This window comes from Arvicola amphibius, chromosome 9 (genome assembly GCF_903992535.2).
Source record: "Arvicola amphibius chromosome 9, mArvAmp1.2, whole genome shotgun sequence".
NCBI classification, from domain to species: Eukaryota; Metazoa; Chordata; class Mammalia; order Rodentia; family Cricetidae; genus Arvicola; species Arvicola amphibius.
This window is the reverse complement of record NC_052055.2, coordinates 122,495,472-122,512,108: the sequence shown is the minus strand read 5'-3', so window position 1 is coordinate 122,512,108 and position 16,637 is coordinate 122,495,472. Positions and strand designations below refer to the sequence as shown.

General features: G+C 54.6%; 1 protein-coding gene across 2 annotated transcripts in view; it reads right to left on the bottom strand.

Moving 5' to 3' along the window:
• Positions 1-15,266, bottom strand: part of Grm4 (glutamate metabotropic receptor 4) — a 71,698-nt gene extending 56,432 nt beyond the window's left edge. For both annotated transcript variants that reach the window (XM_038342935.1, XM_038342936.1), the window contains exon 1: positions 14,748-15,266. In XM_038342935.1, the coding sequence (XP_038198863.1) occupies positions 14,748-15,266 (519 nt within the window). The remainder of the gene's footprint in view (positions 1-14,747) is intronic.
• Between the last annotated feature and the right edge of the window lie 1,371 nt (positions 15,267-16,637).

The window sequence follows — 16,637 nt, the reverse complement described above, 5'->3', positions numbered from 1 at the left end:
TGCAGGAGGGTGCTGCAGGGAGAGTGGGGGGCTGCAGGAGGGTGCTGCAGGGAGAGTGGGGGGCTGCAGGAGGGGGCTGCAGGGAGAGTGGGGGGCTGCAGGAGGGGGCTGCAGGGAGAGTGGGGGGCTGCAGGAGGGGGCTGCAGGGAGAGTGGGGGGCTGCAGGAGGGGGCTGCAGGGAGAGTATGGGGGGCTGCAGGAGGGGGCTGCAGGGAGAGTGGGGGGCTGCAGGAGGGGGCTGCAGGGAGAGTGGGGGCTGCAGGAGGTGGCTGCAGGGAGAGCATGGGGGGCTGCAGGAGGAGCCTGCAGGGAGAGCATGGGGGCTGCAGGAGGGGGCTGCAGGGAGAGTGTGGGTGTTGCAGGGAGAGTGTGGGGGTTACAGAGAGTACTGGGGGGCTGCAGGGAGAGAGCGCTGCAAAAGGGTGCTGCAGGGAGAGTGGGGGACTGCAGGAGGGTGCTACAGGGAGAGCATTGGGGGGCTGCAGCTGGGGGGCGGACTGCAGGCAGTGCCACAGGCCCCAAGGCCTCCATGAGTCCTTACTTTTTCCTATTTTCACATGTGTATGGTGTATCCATGTGTGTGTACATGTTTTGCATGTGAATGGAAACCCAAGTCAAGTGTCTTCCTCCATTATTTTTCTTCCTCTTCATTGAGGCAGGCCCTCTCAATCAAACCCAGAGCTCACCAATATGGCTTCTCTTGGTAGCTAGCTTGCTTTGGGAGATCCTTGCCATTATGCCTACCCAGCACTAATGTGAATTCTGGGGATTTGAACTCTGGTCCAGACTCTTTGATTGCTAGCATGTTAACCATTGAGCCACCTCGCAGCCTTTTGATGCATCTACTTTAATGGATCCAGCATGGAAACCCATCTCTATTACTAAGATGCTGCCTCCCGGACACGGGTAGTGAAGTTGTGCATCCTGCAGAGCTGACTCTAGAGACCAGCGCTGCCCTTGGGAATGTGGACAAGCTGGCCTCTGAGATGGGCCTCTGGATATGGGAGGTTTAAAACTGATAACTGGGCAGCATCACTTTGGAAAAATGATGGATGGATCCCCCTAAAGGCAACCACACATTCTGCTCTGTAGCCAGCATTTCCAGTGACGTGACAGAGTCTGGGAAAGGAACCTTCAAGTCCACTGAAAGACACCTTCGTGCCGGGCGGTGGTGGCGCACGCCTTTAATCCCAGCACTCGGGAGGCAGAGGCAGGCGGATCTCTGTGAGTTCGAGGCCAGCCTGGTCTACAAGAGCTAGTTCCAGGACAGGCTCTAAAAAAGCTGCAGAGAAACCCTGTCTCGAAAAACCAAAAAAAGAAAAAAAGAAGAAGAAGAAGAAGACACCTTCGTGGACATCCAGATCCACTTTATTCATGGGACCCAAACACTGGACTCACCCTAAGTTTTCAGAAGCAGCAGAAAGGACACATGAATTATGAATTATATAAATACAGATACAGTGGAAGAGTACAGAGCATAAAAAAGAGGGAGCTGCTTACACACTCTGCCCTTTGCACAGAACTCACACACAGTGACGGGCACCACGGACGGATCTCACACAGCTGAGGGACACAGCGGAGGACACAATGGACAGATCTCACACAGCGGAGGACACCATGGACAGATCTCACACAGTGGAGGACACCATGGACGATCTCACACAGCGGAGGGCACCACAGACAGATCTTACACAGCAGAGGGCACCACGGACGGATCTCACACAGCGGAGGGCACCACAGACGGATCTCACACAGCGGAGGGCACCACGGATGGATCTCACACAGCGGAGGGCACCACAGACGGATCTCACACAGCGGAGGGCACCACGGACGGATCTCACACAGCAGAGGGCACCACGGACGGATCTCAGCGGAGGGCACCACGGACGGATCTCACACAGCGGAGGGCACCATGGACGGATCTCACACAGCTGAGGGACACAGCGGAGGGCACCACAGACGGATCTCACACAGCTGAGGGACACAGAGGAGGGCACCACGGATGGATCTCACACAGCGGAGGGCACCATGGACGGATCTCACACAGCAGAGGCATCGGTCTCCATGTGCTGAGGAGTAGCTTGAAAACAAGCCCCGCAGCAGATGAGCCTTGTGGAGAGAGACATTGGCCAGAGAGGCTACAGGGAACTTCCCGGGCACACAAGTCGCTGTAATGAGGGTCATCCATGGGCCCGCCTTCACACCTCATGGGGTAATGTGTCTGCAGTTCACTCTTTATGGAAACGAGTCACACCTTAAGGTGCTCAGGAATGAGAGGAGGGACAGCTCTGCCTTAATGGGAATGGCAAGGTAGAAGTGGGAGCTGCAGGGGAGATGCCTAAACACATTAGCCCAGCTCAAGGTTTCCTGGGGGACTTCACCTCCTCTCCACCTCTCCTGCCAAGCAAGCCACCCTGTCCTCAGCTCCTCTCCCTCACTGCCAGCCTTTGATCAGCCCCCATTTCATAAGAGGAGCTGAATATGGAAGTCTCTCCCCAAGCACTGCCAGCGACGCTCTGCTCTACTTCCCAGGCTCCCCCTGCCATTCCCACCTCAGTCCCACCTCCCTGAAGCTCACCTGAGCAACTGCAAGACTGACTGCTCCCAAGAGATAGGTGCCCTCCCCAAGTCACCTCCCGCAGACACCTGGACACCATTCTGTCACGTTTCCTGCGGAAACACAGACATGGCCAGAGGAGCAGCCCCCAAACTACATGTCAAGTCAACCACCAGGAGGGTGTGAACCAGGAACGGCCGGGGCTCCAGTAGGTGACTCTGTAGCCAGCAGACTGCATGTCTCAAAGACTGGTTAAGGACATAGAAAATGCTCACCGCCGTGGTTGGTGCAAATACTAACCACAGGTGTGAACTCAACCTGCTAAATTAACAGAAGGCTGGGGGGAAATGTGCACAAATCAGGTTCCCACCTGGAAGGGAAACTGGCTATCTTTATTTGCCCCTTTTATTTTATGGATTTATTTTATGTTTATGCATGTTTTGTTTGCACAGACATCTGTACATGTCTGATCAGAAGAGGGGTAATGGGTCCTCTAGCACTGGAGTTATGGATGGCCGTGAGCTGCCAGATGTATGCTAGGAATCAAGCCGGGTCCTCTGGAAGGGCAGCCAGTGCTCTTAACCTCTGAGCTATCTCTCCAGCCCTTTGCCTCTTTATGTTGTTTCTCTCTCTCTCTGTGTGTGTGTGTGTGTGTGATTGTGTGTGATTGTGTGTGCGTGTGTGTGTATGTGTGGGTGCATGCGTACACTTGTCAGCATCAGAGATCAATATGATGAGTCTTCCTCAATCACTCCACCATATTTTTCAAGTTTTTGAAACCTTTATTTTTATTTTATGAGTCAAAGAGTTCGTCTGCATTAATACATTGCCATGTGCATGCAGTGCCCATACAGGCCAGAAGATGGCGTCAGATCCCCTGTAACGGGAGTTATGTAGGTGCTGGGATTCAAACCTGGGTCTTCTGGAAGAACTGCTGACCATTTCTCAAGACAGTCTGCCTGAGTTTCTGAGACAGGGTCTCCCACTGAGTCAGCAGCTCACTGACTCAGCTGGACTAGCCGACCAGAGGCCAGGGAGCTCCCTTCTCTGCCTCCCCAGTGCAGAGATTATGGTGTAATTACAGCTTTTATGTGTGTGCTAGAAATCCAAACCCAGATCCTCACACTTGTGCGGCCGGCAGCAGCTCCCAGGCTGCTCTTCGTTTTCTTCCAAACCTACCATAAATACATGGGCTTTAAAAGCCCAACAGGAAGGAGATGGGACATTGGCCATGCACAGGCATAGGGCTGCCCATCCTGTCTCAGGCAGGCAGACCTACACAGAGGTGCTGGATTTGAGAGGTTCTCCTCTTGACCTCTGGGCATGCAGAGGCAGAGCAACAGGCTCTGACCCAGACCAGCTGTGGCTCTAATTGGCTGCATGGCCCCCCATTTTCTATGGGTTTTGGTTTTCTCACCTGCAAAATGGGGCCACTGTCTTGATGGCTCTGCAGGCTGTGTGGAGTGATGGAGAAGTGACCATGGGGCCGGGGCTGTGACTCATCTGACAGACCGTTTGCCTGGCCTACAAAAAACCCTGGGCTCCACCCAAACCCTGCGTAAAGTGGGTGTTGTGGGGCGTGCCTGTGATCTCAGCACTTAGTGCTGGAGGCAGAAGAATCTGAAGGCCAGGTTTATCCTTAGCTAAACAAGTTCAAGACCAGCCTGGGAGATCCTGTCTCTAAACAAATAATTTCCCCAGGCATAGTGGTACACACCCTTAATCCCAGCACACTGGAGGGTCTCTGAGATTGAGGCTAGCCTGGTCTACATAGCAAACTCCAGGACAGTCAGGACTACATATAGAAACCCTGTCTCAATATGTAAGTAAGTAAATAAGTAAGTAAGTAATAAAAAACAAGACATTATGTCATCACAGATAACAGCAGCAGTCACTAGAGATCCCTGAGCCCTGGCGGGAGAGATGGCTCAGCGATTAAGAGCACATACTGCTCTCACTGAGGACCTGAGTTCAGTGTCCAGCACCCAGAGCAGACAGCACACACAGTCTGTATCCAGTGGCCAGGGAGTAGATGCTTCTGTCATGTGCACATACACACACACACACACACACACACACACACACACACACACAATAGCTCTTTAAAAACATATTTAGTGGTTGGAGAAATGGCTGAGTGGTTAAGAGTCAGGCTCAATGCCCAGCACCCACATGGGGGCTTGTAACCATCTTTAACTTCAGTCCCTGGGAACCCGATCCCTTCTTCTGGCTCCCTGGACACCAGGCACACACACAGCTCACAGATACACAGGCATAACACTCCGGCCGCACAGAGGCCAGGTCACACGTGGAGGGACTTGCCTGCTGGATGCAGAGGTAAGGCCCACCACCGGGCACCATCTGGTCCAGCCTGGGCCCTGTGTAGAGGAAACCGCCCTACAGAAATAGGCACAGCAGTGGAGACAGGGTCACCATCGCACGTGACAGAAAATATTGTTCCAAGAAGCCACAGAAGTCAAGAGTGTCACCTTGCCACACAGAGAAAAGGGCCCTTTCACACCCATAAGAGTGATGCCCAGAAACCATCTGGGGGGAGGGGTTCCCTCGAGCCCTGAGGACAAAGGAAGTCTCTATGCAATCCCGCAGAGTGCCCGAGATCTTGACCAAGGGTCCATGCGGCCGGCCTCTCCTGTGAAATCTGGAATATTGAACTACAGTCAGCCCTGTAACACTGCCCTTTAAGAGAAAGTCAGGCCAGTCTGTAGCAAGCTCCCTGGTGTCTGGATGGTTTTTCAGGAGACCCCCAGGCTACCCCAGCTGGAAGCAGAAGCAGAGGCCAGCAGAGCTCCAGGCAGGGCCAGGGAAGTGACAGGCCAGGCCCCTGAGGGGGTGGGGCAGGTGAGGGCTCCTGCTAGGTTTGTTGTACTTTCCTAATTGGTTTTATGTCTGCGTCCCCGGGTGCTCAAGATACTCAGGGCCATCTCAGCCACTTAAGCAATTTAAAATAATCAAAGCACTTACAAGGTACTCAACGGGTCTCCACACTCCTCAGCCCTCGGGCAGAGGCAGGGACTTCTGTTGTGTCCCCAGTTCCCCACATCCTGCCACCAGAGGAAATAACCCTGAGCCCAGGCAGCCTCCCGCAGGTGGGACAGTCAACTCTCCCAGGTAGGAACGTCAAGCTTGATGTCTCTCCTCCAACTGCCCGCTTAGTAAACAGGGACCTCTCAGCAGCTTCCTACAGGAAGCCTCCTGTTACTTGAAGGGCTCAAAGGGATCCAACAGTAGCCAGACCTGATGGTGGCACTCGCTCGCCTTTAATCCCAGCACTTGGGAGGCAGAGGTAGGTGGAGCTCTGTGAGTTTGAAGCCAACCTGGTCTACACAGTGAGTTCTAGGACAGTCCAGGGCTATGTAGAGAGACCCTGCTCTCTGAGAGAGAGAGAGAGAGAGAGAGAGAGAGAGAGAGAGAGAGAGAGAGAGAGAGAGAGCTAGGTGTACCCATGCCATCCAGACCCTGCCCCTCCCCTCCTGGACCATCTTGGGGACAGGATGTAGGTGCAGCTTCCGCTGTCTGGACCAGGAGCCCCACTACTCCCTGTCACTCTCCTCCAGGGTGGGCCTCCTGCCCCTTCGGGACAGTTTGCTTGGGATAAGTTTCAAATTCCCCCGTGACCTAAAGGGCTACGGCTGCTACTGGCCTGTCCCTCAGGGCATCTGCTCTCAGCCAGCACCAGAGGGAAACTGAGGCCTGGGAAGGACTTAGCTCCAGGACCTCCAGAAGGAGAGAGCCAGGGAAACCCAGCCTCTCCTGCACACCTGGGTAATGGGTTCCAGTCTTTCTACTGCTCAGTGGGCCATGACATCTCCCCCAGCTCATGGCCCTGGAAACTGGTAGCAAAGCCAGGATTCAAATCCGGGCTGCAGCTTCCCTTTCTCAAGCAGATCCACGCTCACGGCCCAGCCTATCTCCCTCACCTGGGGACCAATGCCTTGGCCCCATCACCCCACAGCCATCCAGGCAGCCCAAAAGGCACCAGCTGGGACAACTTTCTGGAGCTACAGGAATCAGGGGTGTCCCGTGCCAGGGGAAGGAGTACAAGGAGTCGGGTGCCCCACCCCAGAAAGGGCCCGGGACTGAGTCACTTAAACAATGGGGGGCAGGACAAGGCATGAGGGCCTGGACACACAGAGGTGAGGTTAAGGGGCTCCCGGCCCCTCCCACAATGTCTTCCTCATCTCCCTCACCCCGCCAGGCCCCCAGTGGCACCCTAGGAAAGGTCAAGTATTACATTGAGCCAACCCCGGTTTCTTTTTCTTTCTGGCACGTGTGGGTCATAAAAATGCTAGTTTAATGAATTGGGGGCATGGAAAGGTCGGAGCTCATTAGAGGGGAGGAGGAGGAGGCGCTGGCCCTAACTGTTGGGAGCAGTGAGACCCCAGATCCTGAATTTCTTGTAATCCCCTGATGTGAGTGCCTACAGCTGCTCTGAGCACGAGACCTTCAGGAGTTCCTGATGGCAGGGTGGTTTCTGGTGGGTTTGGCTGGGGCGTGGCTATATCTATATAATCTGCCCCTGAAAACAATAAAGGGGGCATTCTTGGGGAATTCAAGGATGACCCATGTCGCTTTCTGTCTGTCTGTCTGTATGTATGTATGTATGTATGTTTGTGTATTTTAACCTCCTGCCCCTTGGCCGAATCTCGCGAACTGGGTGCTAGCACATCGAACGCAGACACGGGGGCGTGGTGCGCGGCACCTAACTTTGAAGACCCAGGCCAGGCACTGACCCAGCTGCAAACTGTGCATCCCTGCCTGCTGACTGATCAGCTGGTCTCCGGCCAGGGGCTGAAACCTGAGGGACAACCAGGAAAAGCTGCCTCCATCCTGCCACCCAACATGCTGAGGGTGGGAAGAGTCAGAAAAATTCTAGCAGGTTGAGCTGGGCCTTGAAAAAACTCCAGCTAGCCCATCAGATGGCAAAAGGAATGTCCCAGGAGGGAGCAAGAGACCGCCAAGGTTGGTTCTGGAAAACACGGACTCGGTTTAGCTAAGGAGCAGGGTCATGGCCTGCCTAGTCTGATGCCCTCAGCTCCTGAGACAGCAGCTGGGACACCACAATGAGATGGCAGTGTCGCCAGGCCCTGGGCTTCACTGATAAGGGACCAAAAGGTGTTCCCAAGCCACCAGCCCCTCACAGGGCCAGCCAGTGTGGGAAGGACAACAGGGTCCATGTCAACTGGTCCTCTTACAGGAGCCTCAGGACACCAATGATCACCAGCCTTCCCTGAACCTCATCCTCCCCTGCCCTCCCCTGCAGCCCAGGCATCCACTGTAGTGGCTTGAATGAGATCAGCCTCCATAGGCTCATACATTTGAATGCTTGGTCCCCAGGCAGCAGAACTTTTTGGGAAGGATTAAGAGGTATGGCCTTGTTGGAGGTGTGTTTCTGGGGGGGTCAACTCTGCAGCTTCACACTCACCCCTTCTGCTGTGGATTCGATGTGGACTCTCAGCTCCCACCTGCTGCCATGCTTCCTGCAATGATGGTCATGGCCTCACCTCTAAAACTGTGAGGAAGCCCCCAGGTAAGCGCTTTCTTTTACAAACTGCCTTGGCCATGCTGTCTCTTCATTGCAACAGAAAAGTAAGATATCCATAAACCTGTTCTCAGGACACCAGCATTGCTGACCCCATTAAGAGCTCTGGGCACACACTGCAGGTTCTGCCAACAAGCCACCCACACCCACTTCGGGGGGCAGGAAATGGTGGGGAGGGGGCTGAGCTGGGTCCAGGTGCCCAGTGCATACTCAGGCTCTCCAGATCACCTGTGTGACACTGAGCACACTCTTTAGTTGTCCACACATCTGTTAAAGGAGGGCAGGTCCTAGGTGCCTGCTGCTAGGGGAGCTGGGGAGTGACCGCAGAGAAGACCAGGCTGAGGCTGGTGTACCAGCCTCCCTTTCTTTATCTCAGCCACCCTGAGCTATGATGGAGCAAACCCTATTGAAACCCACCTACGAAGAGATGGCCATGAGCCCTTTCCACAGGGACAAGGAGTTGGGTGGGACACAAAGAGCATGAAGAGAGTGTTGGAGGAGGAACACATCCAGATGGTGACCCTGGTGTGATGCACTGGGAGGTGACCTCAGCTACTCCCTCCCCATGCAGGAACTTCCAGGGGAGTTACTCAGACCTCAGCTGCACTCAGACCTCAGCTGCAGCCCAAGGGACATGTGTCCCTCCCTCCAGGAGCCCATGGTGGAGGTCCCTGATGACCTGCTATTCTCCTGGCCTCCACCAGGAACCCTGCAGCTCGACAGAGGGACCTCAGCAGCTCTGAAGCTGTAGGTCAGGAGCAGGAAGCAGGCAGCTGTGGCTGTGTCCCGCAGACTTTCTCACATCATGACACGTTGTATTTAGGGGTTCCAGGTATACCTGAGCTTTTGGCATGGTAACATAGCAGAGCACACATGATAACTAGGCAGTTGAGGTTTTTGTTTTTTAAGCCACAATTTTTTTGTTATTGTTGGCTTTTCAAGACAGGGTTTTCTGTGTAGCCTTGGCTCTCCTGGAACTCACCAGAATGGCCTTGAACTCACAGAGATCAAGCCTCATAATTTAAAAAAAAGTTACATTATTTTGTGTGTGTGTGTTTATGTGTATGTGTATTTATGTGTATGTGTTTATGTGTATGTGTGATAGTGTGTAAACACCACAGTTTGGGGGACTCAGTTCTCTCCTTCTACCATATGGTCCCTGGGGATTGAACTCCGGAATCTGGTTTAGCAACGGGTACCTCTATACCCACTGAGCCATCTCACTGACCGAAAATACCATAATTTTTAATGATATATTTTTATTATTTATTTATGTCTGTGTGTGTGTGTGTGTGTGTGCGCGCGCGCGCACGTGTGCGCATACACAGAGTCCAAAAGAGAGCAACTGAACCTCCTGAAGTGGTGAGCCTGTGATTCTGAGCCCCCTGATGTGGGCGCTGAGAACTGAGCCTGATCCTCTGCAAGAGCAGAAAATGTTCTTGTGCCCTGAGCCGTCTCTCCAGCCCCTTGAAGAATGTGTTACTCTAATTATTCTTTATCAATAAAAATTCAGGAGTCAGATATTGGGGTAAGAACCTGAAAGATCAGAGAAGCAGAGAAGTCACCAACCCTCCCAACCTGCTCTATTCCTTCCTCCAAACAGGGAGCCAGATCCCTCTCCGCCCCACCTTCCTACTTCCTGTCCTATCTGTCCTGAGTCTTCTAAAACCTCTATGGTTCATTTTGGTTGGCTAGTGGCTAACTCCACCCTCTGACTCCAAGCAAGTTTTATTTGTCAGAACACAATCAAAATATCACACAGCAGCCCCTCAAAATGTTTAAGTAAGTTTATGACTTTGTGTTCAGCTGTATTTGTATCTATTCTGGAGTGCACGAAGCCTCAGGCCTGGACAAGACACATTTGCGCCATAAGGACCTTCTGTAACTCACAGACCATATGAAAGCAGAGCAGGCCAGATAGGGGTCTGGTCTAGAAAGGGAACCAAGGGGAGAGCAGGCAGACAGGTCCGTACACATTCGCATGACCCCGATGGTGATGGCAAGGAGTACCAAGAAGAGAAAGTGAGGTCAGGTGGGAGAGGAGCCTCAAACTGAGGGCTGCAGGAGAAAGGTCCAGCTGGGCACTCAGGAGGCCAAGACAGGCAGATCTCTGTGAGCTCGAGGCTAGCCTGGGCTAAAGAGAAAGCGACCCTGTCTAAATAAATAAATAAATAAATAAGAGTGAGAGAAGATTACACATAGAGGAGACAATGGGGCCAAAGGCTCTTGGGTTGAAAACCAGTTTGATGTCTTCAGCAATGTGAAGAAAGCAGTATGGCTGGTGTGGGGTGCATTCCATATGGCTGTCTCTGAGAGACAGGATGTATCTGAGGGTATCAGGTGGCACAGGCCTCCAGTCGGACTTGACACTGTTAAGCACAGTGGGAAATCAACACCAGGTTTGAGCAGCTGAGGCAGGGGGCTTGATTTGAGCTCTAGAAAGGTCCCGGGGGTGGGGGCTGCCTAGCACTGCAGAAGGAAAGCCCTGCATAAACTGGGCCTGAGGGTGTGTCTTAGGTCTCCACTACTGTGAGACAGACCGTGACCAAAATGAACTCACACTTTCTGGTAGCCCCCATCACTGAGGGGAGCCAGGGCAGAACCCAGGGCAGGGCCGATGCAAAGGCCCGAGGAGGAGAACTGTGTCCTGGCTGCTCCCATGGTTTGCTCAGCCTGCTTTCCACACACCCAGAACCACCCGCCCAGAGGTGAGGTCCTCTTGCCAGACAACTTACTTGTGTCAAGTTAGTGGAGAAAAATAAAAATAAATAAAAATGAAAAACCCAGGACTTAGTGATGCCTGTCAGTCCACACTGGAGGTGGAGGGAAGAGGGTCAGCTCTCATCTACACGGCTAGTCTGAGGCTGGCCTGGACCACTGGAGACCTTGCTGAAGGGGAGAAGTGAGAGAGAGGGAAGGAGGGAAGGAGGGAGGGAGGAAGGAAGGGAGAGAGGGAGGGAGGGAAAGAAAGGAAGGAAGGAAGGAAGGAAGGAAGGAAGGAAGGAAGGAAGGAAGAAAGAAAGAAAGAAAGAAAGAAAGAAAGAAAGAAAGAAAGAAGGTTCCAAACACTTAGCAGCCTGTGGAGAAGCATGAGGCAGAGAGAGCCAAGCAAGAGGCTAGAAGGAAGGGCAGGGGAGAGGCTGGGAGGGAGGGCAGGGGAGAGGCTGGGAGGGAAGGCTGGAGAGAGGCAGTGCCCAGGATGAGCTCAGAACTAACCCAAGCCACTGCTCACAAGAAGGAAGAGCCCAGTGCCTGTAAGTCCAGCTTTGGGCCTAAAGGCAGTGTCACGGCTTCCAGGGACATAAACGGCAACGGAATGGTTGGGGACTCTCAAAGCTCCTCTCGTCCACGACCTGAGACATGGTGAAAGCACAAAACTGTTTGTTCCACAGGAAATCTGGTCTCAGCTCTGCCACAAAGCTCCCAGGAGCCCTGGGCAGGCGCTGAGGGCTGTTCCTTGGACCTGCTCAACAGCCACGAGCCATGAGGACACTCACAGCCCCACATGCAATGGTAGTACCCTCAAGGCCAAGCTGGGGCACTAGGCCCACCTGGAGCCCTGTCACTACCCATGGAGACACGGGCTGCTTCAGCCCCGAGCTCGAGGCCCTTATAGGAAGAAACGAGAAGCCCAGCAGATGGCGGGAACTCTCCGGGATCAGCCTCAAAGGTCACCGTCTGTTGCAGCCTGCCTGCTCCCAGCGCTTGGGCATCGAAGCAGTGTCTCACGCTGACTTGAGGCCCAGCTCCAAGCTGGGTGTGACATTTCCTATGGGCTGACTGTGTGCCAGGCTGTGCTGACCTTGCTCACACCTCACCTCCTAATTCCATCCACTTGGCTGAGGGGGTTGGGGCAGTTGTCGCGCGCACTTTGTAAAGGAAGGCATGCTAAGGCCAACCAGCATGCCCAAGTGGTCAGCCCGGCTGGCCTCTTCTCCAGGTCCTATGAGAGGGTCGGCTCCTCTGAGTTCTCTGCTCCGGCCACCCTCAACAGTGTCTGTTCTCAAGATCCTACTGGCTCAATCAAACCCTGGTGTCGACGGCTGCTTCAGTAAGTAATGACTCCAGAGGAACAAGGATTAATGCTAAGGCTTGACCTTGCCTAAGGCTGTCACCATTACACGGTGTCCACAGCCTCTGCCACGTCCTCCTCAGGGACTCTGTGGCCGCGGCAAGGTGTCCGAGGGAGAACAGGCCAAACCAAGGCTGACTGAGCAGGACGTAAATAGTTGCTAGGCCTGTGGATCCCCAGAGTCAGGCATCTGCTCCCCAAAGATGGCCAGGCCCCCATCCCACTTTGCACCGGTTTGTGTGAGCTAGCCATCTAGAGGAAGCACAGAGATCTGCCCCTGACATCCCAATAGCCCCCTCCAGGCACGCTGGCCCCTGGAACTCCCTTCAGAGGGAAAGAAAGCATTGATCTCAGCAGCAGAGCCCAGGTCCCCCTGCATCTGGTGGGAAGGCAGAGTCAGACAGTGACACCCCCCATATACACACAGGGAACAGATACCCACATGCCCCAGAGCTGGAGGGCCAGCTGGCGCAGTCTGAGCTTGTCCTTCCCACTCTCCCCAAGCTAACCTCCTTGCCTCTGTAAATGGCTTCTGAGTTCCTGGGCCAGTCTCTCAGCTCTATCAGATTCATTAGCGAAGAAGCCACTTGTCCCAGCTTGGACCACTGACATCACTAAAAGGGACCCAGGGAACACTGACCACAACCTCTGGCTGCTCCCCTCCCCCACTTCCTCTCTTTCCAGACCAGCAAATCAATGCAGCCTGCCTACCTCAAGAGGCAGGCGCAAGCCTAGCACCCAGGCCTCTTCACACTTGACCAGGGAACAAGGTGGCCTGAACCCTGGCCCCTATCATACCAACTGTGCCCATCCTTGGGCAGAACAGCACAGAAATACCAGCCACCCCTACCTCGGGGGGACTTGAACACCTTGTCCCCCAGATATATGTGGTCCTGTGAATGTACTTTGAAGTCTAGCATCTAGATAGGCCATTCTATGGGCTCAGCACACAGAAAGTCAGGGGCCCTTCTCTCTTGAGCACCAGGGAAGAGACTTACTTGCAATGAGTGGGGGCTGGGCCAACATCACTGGGAGCACAGTTGGGTGGCCCAGGCTGCCTCCATCCGAGGCCTGGCAGGGCCTGGATGACTCAGCTGTCCCAGCCATCAGTGGAACAGGCCTGGGACAGCCAGCCCCAGTTTTCCCATTGTCCCCTCCTCTCCCTGAGGCTGGAGGCATGGGTAGACCCAACCAGGCTGTTCACTCCAACGCAGTACTCTGAGAACCCAGGAGATGATCAGGCTCATGAGGTCCCTAGGGACTCCCTGAAATGTGCCCTGCGGGGACATCGACTCCTTAGAGGTTCCTGCTGTTCCACCCAGGAAAAGGCCATCCTGGGAGCAGAGCAGGGGCACACGTGTGTGCACACACATTTATGATGGCTGCAGAGGGAGGCAGGGTATGCAGCCTGTAGTGGAGTACCTGAGACTAGTCATGGCTCGATTCTACCCATCGAAAGGGACCTTCCTCTCTCTTCTTCCCCTCCTGGAGTGCACACTGCACACGATCCCCAGTACTGACATCTCCTCAGCGTTAGACAGATGAGATCCGGGAGAGATCCTCTCCCCCCCACCCTACGTGGCTCAAACAGCCTTTCCCGGGCCTCAGCAAGCTCTGGAGACCAGGGCAAAGGGACCCAGATGTCAGAGTCAGAGAGGACCAGTGGCCTCTTCTGGTCCGTTCCTCCCCCTCCCCCTCTCCCCTCCCACTCTCTCCCACCACTCACACCACAGACCGAGCAAAAGAGGCAGGCTCGGGGGTGGGGGGAGCTGGTGCATAATTATTGGTAAAATGCTCGTAACGTTCTCCCTCTCCCCAGTAGCTTTCAGTTGTTTTAGCAGCTTAGCAAGCACTTGGCTCCAATTGAATTGCAAATCAGCAGCTCTTGCCCCGGGAAGAGAAGGAGGGAGGTGGTGGAGGGGGCAGGGAGGGGCTGGGAGAAAGATAAGAAGGACCGTAAAAGAGGAGGGCAGAGGGCAGAGGGGAGGATGGGAGGGAGGCCAAGGTTAGGTTCAGGTAACTAGGCTAAGGTTGAACAGGCCTGCTCCCCCTTCCTCACTTCATCCCCCGCTGTACCCACAACCCCGCCCCCAACCGAAAACCAGGACACTCTTCTCTAGCTGGAACTGAAGGGCGGGCTGGGAGGGCCACCAGGGGCTTCCTCAACTAACCAGAAGAAAACAAATCTTTCTCGGGGATTGCAATTATTTGGAAACAATGTCAAAACAGAAGTCTTGCTTTATCCCCCTGGCAATCTGCAACACTGTGGTTTCCATCCTACATTCTGTCTGTCTGCTCTTCCATCGATCCACCTGTCCTCCATTTGTCTGTCTGCCTCTCTGGTGTCCTTCGCACTTCCAGCCCTGCTCCAGGTTCAGAGGCCCAAGTGGGTGCTGCTTCAGAACCATGGCCAGCGCCAAGCCCCATCCCTCAGTCCACCGTGCCCAAGCTTCAGACCCAGGATCAGGCTCCGGAGCCAAGAGGGCTGCCTCCATTCTCGAGTAGAGGAGAAGGAAGGAATCGTGAGCCAGGCACCCTGGGCCGTGGAGGACACTAACCTTGAAAAGGCGGAGGATGTTGGCCACCATGATTGAGACTGAGCTCCCTGAAGCCCCGATGACGCCCACCACGCGCTCAGGCTTGGTGATGATGGGTGGGCCGCCGCTGCCACAGCGGACCTCGGTGCCATCCTTCTCGATGAGCGCCTGCACGAAGGTCAGTGACTGCTCAAGAGCGTGGGTGTCCCTGGAGCATGTGTCCAGAATGCGGGCTCCCAGCGTGATGTTGGGCAGCAGGTCCGGGTCATTGTTGATGCGGTCCAGGGCGAAGAGCATGGCCTCCAGCCGGTGAATGCCCTTCTCCTTCTTCAGCTCCCCACAGGCTTTGCCCTCAGAGCCTCGGCCGTGGACAGGAAACAGGCCTCCCAGAGTGATGTCCCCATCGATGCGGATAGAGTTCATGTGCGGGTGGCCCTTGGGCTTCCCTAGGGATGAAGGCACCCAGGAGCCATAAAGGCTAAGGAGCAGGCAGAGGGGCAGCCGGGCCCACCACCAGCCCCAGCCTCCCTTCCCAGACATGTCGAGAAGGCCTAGAGACCCATGAAGAGTGGGCCCCACTCCTAGCCCTGGCAGGCCCTGGGTCCCACGACCTGGGTGCACATGAGCAGGGCAGCTTCAGCAGCAGGGGGGCTGGAGATGGCCAATGGACTGGCCCATTCCAAAGATCTGCCCTCCTCCTCTTTGATACTTGAATGGAGCTAAATGGCCCACACAGAACAAATCCCCAGACGACAGAAAGTGGCCAGAGCTATAGGAGGTCTCAGATCCTTGTCCCCATGTCCTGCAGACCAGATTGCCGTGTCTGGCTGTGGAAAGGGAGGTGAGCTTCTATCCTGGCAGGATCTTAGCATCAAGGAGAAAACAGCTCCAACCAGTGCCGCCAACCTGAGAAGAGAGAGAGACTATCAACCCAGCCCAAGGAAGACATTTACTATTCTGATTCCTCATCAGGAGCCTGGGAGAGGGAGCCCAGAGGTTATCGCCAAAGACGCCATAAATCTCCACTTGATTTTCATTGCTGCGGCCCAGCTCCTGAGGAAATGCAGAGCTGGAAGCCGAAACTGGGTCATGTTTAAAGACCTTCGCTGGCCAGGACCCATTGCCCTCAGAGGCCAGGCCTCTCAGAAAGTACTCCTAGGGACAGCAAGCATAGCTGGGGAGGAATGTGTTCCTCAGCATGCCCTGGGAAGCTATAGCGAGATACCTATTCTGCCAATCCAACCTCATGACAGGAATGAGGAAACTGGCCAGGCAGTGGTGGTACACGCCTTTAATCCCAGTACTCTGGAGGCAGAGGCAGGTTAATCTCTGTGAGTTCAAAGCCAGTCTGGTCTACAGAACAAGTTCCATTCCAGGACTGCCTCCAAAGTTACACAGAGAAACCCTGTCTCAAAAAGAGGAAGGAGGAGGAGGAAGAAGAGGAGGAGGAAAGAGAGAGAGAGAGAGAGAGAGAGAGAGAGAGAGAGAGAGAGAGAGAGAGAGAGAGAGAGAGAGAGAGAGAAATTGAGGTCCGATAGAAGTCTGTGCCAAATCCCACAGATCTTTCTCACCTTAGCCCTAAATAAAAACATAGCTGTTTTGGGGGGACCCAGAGTCCAGGAAGGAAAGCCAAGACCCCGGGAGGATAGTGGCCTGCCCAAGAAGGCCAGAGTGCTGGCTGGGCCCAGGCCAAGAGCTGCAGCTCCAAAGACTGGGGAAGAGTGGGAATCTGGGGCTCAGAGGCAGTCCCCCACTTCAGCCACACAGTGCCCAAGCAGAGGGCAGAGTCAGGTCCCCTCCTCCTGTCCCCCTCCCTGCCCAGTCTTCTTGGTCCTCTGTCTGCCCCAGTGGGGTTCCAGTTGTCATCACTGTTGTTATTGTTGTGGTTAAATATTTATCTGCAGGGTGGAG